Below are 13,223 nucleotides of genomic sequence, written 5' to 3'. Positions count from 1 at the left end.
TAGATTTGTGGTATCATCAATTGGCTTGTAACCTAGATCTAAGTGAAAACTAGATTTGTGGTATCATCAATTGGCTTGTAACCTAGATCTCAGTGAAAACTAGATTTGTGGTATCATCAATTGGCTTGTACCCTAGATCTCAGTGAAAACTAGATTTGTGGTATCATCAATTGGCTTGTAACCTAGATCTCAGTGAAAACTAGATTTGTGGTATCATCAATTGGCTTGTAACCTAGATCTCAGTGAAAACTAGATTTGTGGTATCATCAATTGGCTTGTACCCTAGATCTCAGTGAAAACTAGATTTGTGGTATCATCAATTGGCTTGTACCCTAGATCTCAGTGAAAACTAGATTTGTGGTATCATCAATTGGCTTGTACCCTAGATCTCAGTGAAAACTAGATTTGTGGTATCATCAATTGGCTTGTACCCTAGATTTCAGTGAAAACTAGATTTGTGGTATCATCAATTGGCTTGTAACCTAGATCTCAGTGAAAACTAGATTTGTGGTATCATCAATTGGCTTGTACCCTAGATCTCGGTGAAAACTAGATTTGTGGTATCATCAATTGGCTTGTAACCTAGATCTCAGTGAAAACTAGATTTGTGGTATCATCAATTGGCTTGTACCCTAGATCTCAATGAAAACTAGATTTGTGGTATCATCAATTGGCTTGTACCCTAGATCTCAGTGAAAACTAGATTTGTGGTATCATCAATTGGCTTGTACCCTTGATCTCAGTGAAAACTAGATTTGTGGTATCATCAATTGGCTTGTACCCTAGATTTCAGTGAAAACTAGATTTGTGGTATCATCAATTGACTTGTACCCTAGATTTCAGTGAAAACTAGATTTGTTGTATCATCAATTGGCTTGTAACCTAGATCTCAGTGAAAACTAGATTTGTGGTATCATCAATTGGCTTGTAACCTAGATCTCAGTGAAAACTAGATTTGTGGTATCATCAATTGGCTTGTAGCCTAGATCTCAGTGAAAACTAGTTTTGTGGTATCATCAATTGGCTTGTAACCTAGATTTCAGTGAAAACTAGATTTGTGGTATCATCAATTGGCTTGTAACCTAGATCTCAGTGAAAACTAGATTTGTGGTATCATCAATTGGCTTGTACCCTAGATTTCAGTGAAAACTAGATTTGTGGTATCATCAATTGGCTTGTACCCTAGATCTCAGTGAAAACTAGATTTGTGGTATCATCAATTGGCTTGTAACCTAGATCTCAGTGAAAACTAGATTTGTGGTATCATCAATTGGCTTGTACCCTAGATCTAAATGAAAACTAGATTTGTGGTATCATCAATTGGCTTGTAACCTAGATCTCAGTGAAAACTAGATTTGTGGTATCATCAATTGGCTTGTACCCTAGATCTCAGTGAAAACTAGATTTGTGGTATCATCAATTGGCTTGTACCCTAGATCTCAGTGAAAACTAGATTTGTGGTATCATCAATTGGCTTGTACCCTAGATCTCAGTGAAAACTAGATTTGTGGTATCATCAATTGGCTTGTACCCTAGATCTCAGTGAAAACTAGATTTGTGGTATCATCAATTGGCTTGTAACCTAGATCTCAGTGAAAACTAGATTTGTGGTATCATCAATTGGCTTGTAACCTAGATCTCAGTGAAAACTAGATTTGTGGTATCATCAATTGGCTTGTACCCTAGATCTCAGTGAAAACTAGATTTGTGGTATCATCAATTGGCTTGTAACCTAGATCTCAGTGAAAATTAGATTTGTGGTATCATCAATTGGCTTGTAACCTAGATCTCAGTGAAAACTAGATTTGTGGTATCATCAATTGGCTTGTACCCTAGATCTCAGTGAAAACTAGATTTGTGGTATCATCAATTGGCTTGTACCCTAGATCTCAGTGAAAACTAGATTTGTGGTATCATCAATTGGCTTGTACCCTAGATTTCAGTGAAAACTAGATTTGTGGTATCATCAATTGGTTTGTAACCTAGATCTCAGTGAAAACTAGATTTGTGGTATCATCAATTGGCTTGTACCCTAGATCTCAGTGAAAACTAGATTTGTGGTATCATCAATTGGCTTGTACCCTAGATCTCAGTGAAAACTAGATTTGTGGTATCATCAATTGGCTTGTACCCTAGATCTCAGTGAAAACTAGATTTGTGGTATCATCAATTGGCTTGTACCCTAGATTTCAGTGAAAACTAGATTTGTGGTATCATCAATTGGCTTGTAACCTAGATCTCAGAGAAAACTAGATTTGTGGTATCATCAATTGGCTTGTAACCTAGATCTCAGTGAAAACTAGATTTGTGGTATCATCAATTGGCTTGTAACCTAGATTTCAGTGAAAATTAGATTTGTGGTATCATCAATTGGCTTGTAACCTAGATCTCAGTGAAAACTAGATTTGTGGTATCATCAATTGGCTTGTACCCTAGATTTCAGTGAAAACTAGATTTGTGGTATCATCAATTGGCTTGTAACCTAGATCTCAGTGAAAACTAGATTTGTGGTATCATCAATTGGCTTGTACCCTAGATCTCAATGAAAACTAGATTTGTGGTATCATCAATTGGCTTGTAACCTAGATCTCAGTGAAAACTAGATTTGTGGTATCATCAATTGGCTTGTACCCTACATCTAAATGAAAACTAGATTTGTGGTATCATCAATTGGCTTGTAACCTAGATCTCAGTGAAAACTAGATTTGTGGTATCATCAATTGGCTTGTAACCTAGATTTCAGTGAAAACTAGATTTGTGGTATCATCAATTGGCTTGTAACCTAGATCTCAGTGAAAACTAGATTTGTGGTATCATCAATTGGCTTGTAACCTAGATCTCAGTGAAAACTAGATTTGTGGTATCATCAATTGGCTTGTACCCTACATCTAAATGAAAACTAGATTTGTGGTATCATCAATTGGCTTGTACCCTAGATCTCAGTGAAAACTAGATTTGTGGTATCATCAATTGGCTTGTAACCTAGATCTCAGTGAAAACTAGATTTGTGGTATCATCAATTGGCTTGTAACCTAGATCTCAGTGAAAACTAGATTTGTGGTATCATCAATTGGCTTGTAACCTAGATCTCAGTGAAAACTAGATTTGTGGTATCATCAATTGGCTTGTACCCTAGATCTCAGTGAAAACTAGATTTGTGGTATCATCAATTGGCTTGTAACCTAGTAGATCTCAGTGAAAACTAGATTTGTGGTATCATCAATTGGCTTGTAACCTAGATTTCAGTGAAAATTAGATTTGTGGTATCATCAATTGGCTTGTAACCTAGATCTCAGTGAAAACTAGATTGGTGGTATCATCAATTGGCTTGTACCCTAGATTTCAGTGAAAACTAGATTTGTGGTATCATCAATTGGCTTGTAACCTAGATCTCAGTGAAAACTAGATTTGTGGTATCATCAATTGGCTTGTACCCAAGATCTCAATGAAAACTAGATTTGTGGTATCATCAATTGGCTTGTAACCTAGATCTCAGTGAAAACTAGATTTGTGGTATCATCAATTGGCTTGTACCCTAGATCTAAATGAAAACTAGATTTGTGGTATCATCAATTGGCTTGTACCCTAGATCTCAGTGAAAACTAGATTTGTGGTATCATCAATTGGCTTGTAACCTAGATCTCAGTGAAAACTAGATTTGTGGTATCATCAATTGGCTTGTAACCTAGATCTCAGTGAAAACTAGATTTGTGGTATCATCAATTGGCTTGTAACCTAGATCTCAGTGAAAACTAGATTTGTGGTATCATCAATTGGCTTGTACCCTAGATCTCAGTGAAAACTAGATTTGTGGTATCATCAATTGGCTTGTACCCTAGATTTCAGTGAAAACTAGATTTGTGGTATCATCAATTGGCTTGTACCCTAGATTTCAGTGAAAACTAGATTTGTGGTATCATCAATTGTCTTGTAACCTAGATCTCAGTGAAAACTAGATTTGTGGTATCATCAATTGGCTTGTACCCTAGATCTCAGTGAAAACTAGATTTGTGGTATCATCAATTGGCTTGTACCCTAGATCTCAATGAAAACTAGATTTGTGGTATCATCAATTGGCTTGTACCCTAGATCTCAGTGAAAACTAGATTTGTGGTATCATCAATTGGCTTGTAACCTAGATTTCAGTGAAAACTAGATTTGTGGTATCATCAATTGGCTTGTACCCTAGATCTCAGTGAAAACTAGATTTGTGGTATCATCAATTGGCTTGTACCCTAGATCTCAGTGAAAACTAGATTTGTGGTATCATCAATTGGCTTGTACCCTAGATCTCAGTGAAAACTAGATTTGTGGTATCATCAATTGGCTTGTACCCTAGATCTCTGTGAAAACTAGATTTGTGGTATCATCAATTGGCTTGTAACCTAGATCTCAGTGAAAACTAGATTTGTGGTATCATCAATTGGCTTGTAACCTAGATCTCAGTGAAAACTAGATTTGTGGTATCATCAATTGGCTTGTAACCTAGATCTCAGTGAAAACTAGATTTGTGGTATCATCAATTGGCTTGTAACCTAGATCTCAGTGAAAACTAGATTTGTGGTATCATCAATTGGCTTGTACCCTAGATCTCAGTGAAAACTAGATTTGTGGTATCATCAATTGGCTTGTACCCTAGATTTCAGTGAAAACTTGTCACTGAATGCAATACTGATAGACAGAATTGGAAATACAACACTTGTATAGGGATAAACCATAATGCTTAAAGAAATTGTCTTTTATGGACATTGTGAAATGTTTGATCACATTGTTGTAAGCATTCGTAGTATATTCTTTTATGTTTTGACCATTGTACATAAATATATGATGTGTCATATATAATGGTACATCAAATACACAACTACATTTTGTACCATGCACAATTAATACAATGTTCTGTAGTGTCATTCAGTTTGCCAGCTTTCATGTAGTTTGGATGTTTTTATAGGATAAGATAACTAAATAACAAAGCAATACTCATATAGGAGGAGTCTTCTAATGAAAGATATTTAACTGCTGGGTTTTTTTTCTTACTTCTAGACATGATGCTGATGTTGTTGCTTCAAAGACCGGTAGTATGAAAGGTACACCGGCATGGATGGCACCTGAATTGTTAGATCCTTCAGTAGGTGACATCTCTACTAAGGTAAGATTGATGTGTGTCCATTGAACAGTCACTGTAGTTTTTCCATCACCATCAAAAAGCCTCCACAGATTTACTTTTAAGGTCATCTCAAACACGAACACAATACTTAGAATTAAAAAAAGAAAGTTTTTTTAGAAGTAATGTAGGAATTTCACAGTTGTATAATTTATGTCACTTAAGGTAGCGAGACTATTATTTGTGTTGAAAATTACGATTTTCACATTTATTTATTATTTGGTGAAATGCACTATCAACTTTCATCTGATAAAGTCAACGTAACCTAGAATGTCATGTAAGTTGGTTAAAATATAGATTTTCTGAAGGGAAGCAATGTAGCTTCAGTTGTGTTTTCCAAAATCAACAACACAGGTTTAATCTGTGTGCCTATAAGTTTTAAAGATAAACTCAAGACAAAGCAATGTTAGGATGTATTATTTATATTATCAGTAGCTATCTGACACACAATTAGTGTTTCCAAACATTTGAGTGGTTTGTCTCCGCCCCTGTTTATTTCACAGATTTGTCATTTGCATATGAATGTGTCAGACACAAGGTCACACAGCCACTGAAAAAAATCATTGATTTTGGTGTTTTCATCTGCCGATTTTATCGAACTATAGCTATCCTATTCCTTTACTTTGTTGGTTTCCAATAGCCTTACACATTTGGATTTCCCTACACATGTTAAAACACACTTTGATGGGAAAACAAGTCACTTGTGCAGATAAACAAGCTTGAAAATCTTTGCTGTGACTTCATGGACGTTTTCTAGGAGTTTATGTTTTTCAAAATACAAGGTCTTTAAACAAAAAATAACGTATACTTATTGTCGTCAGATTTACACCAAATTTTCACAGCTTTAAGGTGACAATGAGAGGAACTTGAATGTGTCCAGACAAACTATTTCATGGATTATTTACCAATGTGTTGTGGTTTGAGTTGGGGGCAATGCGACTAAAACAGAAATTAAAATTCAGGACACGCGTTGCTTGAATAAAACTGACCAGACACATTCAATTTACGAGACTATTGAACAACTAGGAAAAGTGAAAAAAAAACTTCTAATCACCACCATAAATGCGTAATTATTTTTTTTACAAAAAAAGTTATTTTTCACTTTTGATTAAGTAACACACCGTAGAATGCAGATATGCAAATAATAGTCCAGCTACCTTAAAAGCCAAACACCACTAGAGCTGCTATTTTAGTTTCTTATGATTGCACAACCTTGGCTGAAGTGTCTTGTTACACAAGCTCAGTGATGTATAAATGGACACTACTACTTTGTAGTCAAACATTGCTACAATATAGTCACTCTGATATCTTTTTTCATTGCACAACCTTGGCTGAAGTGTCTTGTTACACAAGCTCAGTGCTTTGCACTCTCAATGGAATCACATGTTCATTGAAAGACAACACCTAGTCGGTTTGTGCTTTTTCTGACTGATCAATCCTGTCAATAACAATTTTGTCTTCCTTCTCTTTTTTTCTTATTTCTCATTATGGTATACCTGTCATACAGTAACACAGATTACTACACATTGTGGTATACCTGTCATACAGTAACACTGATTACTATACATTATGGTATGCCTGGCATACAGTAACACTGATTACTATATATTATGGTATACCTGGCATACAGTAACACTGATTACTATACATTATGGTATACCTGTCATACAGTAACACTGATTACTATACATTATGGTATGCCAGGCATACAGTAACACTGATTACTATACATTATGCTATGCCTGGCATACAGTAACACTGATTACTATACATTATGGTATGCCTGTCATACAGTAACACTGATTACTATACATTATGGTAAGCCTGTCATACAGTAACACTGATTACTATACATTATGGTATGCCTGTCATACAGTAATACTGATTAATATACATTATAGTATGCCAGGCATACAGTAACACTTATTACTATACATTATGGTATGCCTGTCATACAGTAATACTGATTACTATACATTATGGTATGCCTGGCATACAGTAACACTGATTACTATACATTATGGTATACTTGTCATACAGTAATACTGATTACTATACATTATGGTATATCTGTCATACAGTAACACTGATTACTATACATTATGGTACACTTGTCTCATACTTATCTATTCACATGCCATCCCGATATTTGACATAACCAAATCATGCTTCCCCATTGAAACATTCTATACAATCAGTGTAATTTTTACAGTTTAGTGTTATATGTTTTATATTGATATGTAGTTGTTGTTTCACAATGTTTGTTGTTGAAACTAATTATTATGCAAAAACAATTATGCAAATTAGATGTATTATTATGCAAATTAGACTTGGTGCTTGACAGAGAGAACATTGACTTTTATCAATTCTCATGAAATATAAACACTACCAACATGATGTACAATATTCTGACTATATAGCTATTCATTTATGAAATAATGTCATTTTCAGGTTGATGTCTATAGCTTTGGGATCATTCTATGGGAAATGCTGACAAGACAGCGGCCTTATCAAGGACTTTCAATGTTTCAGGTATGGTGAATTAGTTTTCTCCTGTCCAATTGACTTATGAGTCGAAATTGCAGACAATAACGTATATACTGACTCCATGTAGTATGCAGCTGTTAAACACTGCCCTCTAGTGGTAATATACAGTGAACTAAAATGCATACTTTTATGAATTCACAAAATACTTATATACATTCTGATATGAATTCACAACATGCTTATATACATTCTGGTATGAATTCACAACATACTTTTATACATTCTGGTATGAATTCACAACATGCTTATATACATTCTGGTATGAATTCACAACATACTTTTATACATTCTGGTATGAATTCACAACATACTTATATACATTCTGATATGAATTCACAACATGCTTATATACATTCTGGTATGAATTCACAAAATACTTGTATACATTAAGGTATGAATTCACAACATGCTTTTATACATTCTGGTATGAATTCACAACATACTTATATACATTCTGATATGAATTCACAACATACTTTATACATTCTGGTATGAATTCACAACATACTTTTATACATTCTGGTATGAATTCACAACATACTTTTATACATTCTGGTATGAATTCACAACATACTTATATACATTCTGGTATGAATTCACAACATACTTTTATACATTCTGGTATGAATTCACAACATACTTTTATACATTCTGGTATGAATTCACAACATACTTTTATACATTCTGGTATGAATTCACAACATTTTTATACATTCTGGTATGAATTCACAAAATGCTTTTATACATTCTGGTATGAATTCACAACATACTTTTATACATTCTGGTATGAATTCACAACATGCTTTTATACATTCTGGTATGAATTCACAACATACTTTTATACATTCTGGTATGAATTCACAACATACTTATATACATTCTGGTATGAATTCACAACATACTTATATACATTCTGGTATGAATTCACAACATACTTATATACATTCTGGTATGAATTCACAACATACTTTTATACATTCTGGTATGAATTCTCAACATGCTTATATACATTCTGGTATGAATTCACAACATACTTATATACATTCTGGTATGAATTCACAAAATGCTTTTATACATTCTGGTATGAATTCACAACATACTTTTATACATTCTGGTATGAATTCACAACATGCTTATATACATTCTGGTATGAATTCACAACATGCTTATATACATTCTGGTATGAATTCACAACATGCTTATATACATTCTGGTATGAATTCACAACATACTTTCAACATGAGAACCATCCCCTTTTAACTATTGTATTTGACCTTTGTGTTGCAGATAATGGAGAGAGTTCGTGAGAATAAAAGACCAGAGATTCCTGAAAGTTGTCCGATAAAGCTAGGGAAGTTGATTACTATGTGCTGGGATTCTAAACCAAATAAAAGACCATCTTTCAAGGTAATGAGCTAGGTTACACAAATTGTAATACCAATTTGTTTATTTCTAAAAAAAACCTAAGCTTCAAACACTGTATGATATATGCAATAGTATTAATTGGCTTAAATTCTCACTAGATCTGTGACATTTAAAATATTTTTTTCTGCATATCGAGTACCCCTTCCCTCTTCATGCGTTTCGATATCAGTTTTAATATAATATCTTTAAAAAATAGTCTAAAATCTAAAATATATTGATGACAGTGCCATGATTAATAGAAACTCATCATTTTGTCTTCTGTTATGCCTGTCATTTATTAGTACAATCCATCCATTGCCTCACAATCTTGTTGTATAATTTCTTCCTTTTGTTAGGACATCTTAATATCCCTGGAAGGTTTGTCATTCCCACCAGAATGGAGAGACCTGTTTGCTGCAGCTGGAATCCCAAGAGAAGCAATGAACGACGTTCAGTCTGCAAGAAGTATCATTGAACTTGTTAACAAATCAGTTGAATTATCAGACAAGGAGTTAATGACAAGTGTCAGAGTAGTCCCAAAACTAGATCTTCAGCTCAGTATGGATGACAATATTATTCCTTGTTTGGACGGCCAGCATGTATATCAGATGAATGACAGTATGTCTGAGGATGAGGATTGGAACGTTAAGTCTATTAAGGAAAGTATTGATGAATTTGAATTGAAGATTCCACAGAGTGTATTGGATACTATGCATGACAACACTGCTGTGGATGAGCAGCATCATGTACATTTATCCGTACTGGAATGTAATGAATCTGATTTAGTCAGTGAAAGATCTGTTATTAGTGAACAATGCTCTGTGAAATCTGCAACAGATGTACATTCTGATAGATCAGGGGGGAGTGGTAAACACTCTGTAAGATTTAGTGACATTGATACACATTTAGGGGAATTACCAGCAGCTGAAAGCAAAGTGTTATCTTTAAAATCACTTGTTAAATTTGATCACCCAGCTAGCTCTGTTCAATTGCCAAAAGACAAAGTGACATCTGAGAAGGGTGATCATAGTTCCATCAGATTTGAAAATGGAAAATCATCGCCTACCAAAGGAACAAGTCCAAGAAGACCAGAAAAAATACACATATCTGAAACAAGAGATTCATCTGATAAGCCTGCTAGGCTGTCCACTGCCTGGGAAAAAACCCTCCCAACTGTGCAGAAACAACCTGGGAACATTCCTTTACCACCTCCTCTACCAGATGTAGCAAGATCACTTGCCATCACACAAGGTGCACGACCCAAAACAAGTCATTCCTTGAAGAAGACGCATCCACTGAGAAAAACGTTGGCTGCTCCTGCAGCCAGTCATGTTAAAATCCCAGTGTCTGAGCTACTGAAACAAAAAGCAAAATTAAAGTCTACTGATAATCCACATCCAAGTCAGTTAGCTGATCTCACAAGAATAAGCCATGATAAGCTAACCAGCATTGCAGAAATATTGAAGAAGGTGGGTCATTGTTGAACAATATCATTCTGAAAACATGTACTGATCTATCATCATTTGTGCAATTGGATTAACACTTGTTAACTGCTTTTCAAGAGAACATAAAAAGATCTATGTGATGTAACAATTGATCATCACAGTTCAGCTCTAGTGTTCCCCCTGAACCTAATATTTGTGAAGTATTTTTTAGTGAGGTAGCCAGACGGAATTTGGCAATCTGAGAATCATTTCCTTTAATTTTATGAGTTTTGATACACTGTGTTTTTGTATTCACTGTTTGTATTTGTGTGGCATTGTGAGTGTTGAATAGTAGAACTGATTGAACATATTAAAGTATACATTGTATTTGTTTTTAGGCTGTAACACATCGAAGAGTGGCAATGGGTGAAGATGCTGGTAGTATTGAACATTCCTATCCTAGTGGTGTCTGGTCTGTAGAAGAGCATTAATTTATGCAGTGATTGATGTGACTGAACATTGTATTACAGATAATAACTACTACTTAAAATGACTCTACAGTTCCTTGAATGGGACTGCTTTACAAATAAAATTTACCTAATTAGTAAAAGATTTGCTTGTCGTGTGCATGAATATTTGGTCGTATGACATTACCAAGTAATGACCATGGTAACTCTTAGGTCATAGTAACTTTTAGTAATATAATGTATTGTGCTTACATAAATGACAGTGGTGTGTCTATATCATATGATAAATACATTTATTGATTCTAATATGGAGAAAATACACTATTTATTCATACAATACAAATATTTTTCAGTGTGGTTGCCACAACAAAAGCAACAAAGTCAAAATAAAACCCAATGTATTTCATATATGTTATGGTGCATGTAGTTGATGTGTTTTGTGTTTTTTTTAAATGTACTTAGATATGAACATATTGTATCTTATGATTTATTAAGTACATGGAATTTATTTAAAACAGAAAAAAATACTTGCAAATCCAAACATAGCGTAAAAACTATTAAGTCAGACCAGAACTGTAAATCAATCCTGAAATTCAAATTGTACTGTACATAACAATGTGTGATGTCCATGAATGATGTGGAGCTTAATCTTTTTTCACACTCACAAAAACTAAATAAAGATTATGTTGAAAGTCTGACAGATTTTAACTGAATACAACTTTTACTTAATTTGGCTTGGTATGAACGTCTTTACTGGAATTCTTACTCCAACTATAGACTTATTGTACATGTACTATCATGAAGTATATCTAACTATTAATTTTACATTTCTTATTGTGAATACGGCTACTACCGGTATACCAAATAGTACTTACTGTTTGATGTACAGGGCTTTTCTAGGGAGTTTCTGAATTACAGATAGAACAGAGTTAAGTGAGTTCTTGAAGTACAGAAATAACGCCCACCCTACCCGTTTTTTCTCCCCTAGTATTGCCTAATTCTAAATTATTGCACTTGTGGTTCATATGGTGGGACTATAATGCCTTATTATTAATTAAATATAATACTCCTTCTAATCAACATTTCTTCTGGATGTATTGACTCAAGATTCATCATTGGGGATGCCTTGATTCCTGAATTACCCTAAGTAATGCCCATAAGTAATGCTGGATTTAGAACATGGATTTTGTATTTTATAAGCCGAATCATATTTTGTTAAATTTGCATTGGTCTTGGGAGTATTGTGTGTTAGCCACATGGGTCATTGATACTACTTTTGGTGATTGTGTTAGCGACATGGGTCATTGATACTACCTTTGGTAATTTTATTAGCCACATGGGTCATTGATACTACCTTTGGTGATTGTGTTAGCCACATGAGTCATTGATACTACCTTTGGTAATTTTATTAGCCACATGGGTCATTGGTACTATATTTGGTAATTGTGTTAGCCACATGGGTCATTAATACTACCTTTGGTAATTTTATTAGCCACATGGGTCATTGATACTATCTTTGGTGATTGTGTTAGCCACACGGGTCATTGATACTACCTTTGGTAATTTTATTAGACACATGGGTCATTGATACTACCTTTGGTGATTGTGTTAGCCACATGGGTCATTGATACTACCTTTGGTAATTTTATTCGCCACATGGGTCATTGGTACTACCTTTGGTGATTGTGTTAGCCACACGGGTCATTGATACTACCTTTGGTAATTTTATTAGCCACATGGGTCATTGATACTACCTTTGGTGATTGTGTTAGCCACATGGGTCATTGATACTACCTTTGGTAATTTTATTAGCCACATGGGTCATTGATACTACCTTTGGTGATTGTGTTAGCCACATGGGTCATTAATACTACCTTTGGTAATTTTATTAGCCACATGGGTCATTGATACTACCTTTGGTGATTGTGTTAGCCACATGAGTCATTGATACTACCTTTGGTAATTTTATTAGCCACATGGGTCATTGGTACTATATTTGGTAATTGTGTTAGCCACATGGGTCATTAATACTACCTTTGGTAATTTTATTAGCCACATGGGTCATTGATACTATCTTTGGTGATTGTGTTAGCCACACGGGTCATTGATACTACCTTTGGTAATTTTATTAGACACATGGGTCATTGATACTACCTTTGGTGATTGTGTTAGCCACATGGGTCATTGATACTACCTTTGGTAATTTTATTCGCCACATGG

At 34.5% G+C, this 13,223-nt stretch overlaps 1 protein-coding gene across 1 annotated transcript in view; it reads left to right on the top strand.

Moving 5' to 3' along the window:
- Positions 1-11,721, top strand: part of LOC102810182 (uncharacterized) — a 47,173-nt gene extending 35,452 nt beyond the window's left edge. Inside the window, exons 10-14 of the mRNA XM_085498093.1 lie at positions 5,041-5,146; positions 7,613-7,693; positions 8,996-9,115; positions 9,469-10,581; positions 10,935-11,721. Of these exons, the coding sequence (XP_085354219.1) occupies positions 5,041-5,146; positions 7,613-7,693; positions 8,996-9,115; positions 9,469-10,581; positions 10,935-11,027 (1,513 nt within the window). The 3' untranslated portion in view covers positions 11,028-11,721. The remainder of the gene's footprint in view (positions 1-5,040; positions 5,147-7,612; positions 7,694-8,995; positions 9,116-9,468; positions 10,582-10,934) is intronic.
- Positions 11,722-13,223: the final 1,502 nt, after the last annotated feature.

Source organism: Saccoglossus kowalevskii, chromosome 4 (genome assembly GCF_978046115.1).
Source record: "Saccoglossus kowalevskii chromosome 4, keSacKowa6.1, whole genome shotgun sequence".
NCBI lineage: Eukaryota > Metazoa > Hemichordata > Enteropneusta > Harrimaniidae > Saccoglossus > Saccoglossus kowalevskii.
The sequence above is the reverse complement of the archived record's forward strand: the minus strand, read 5'-3'. Positions and strand labels throughout refer to the sequence as shown.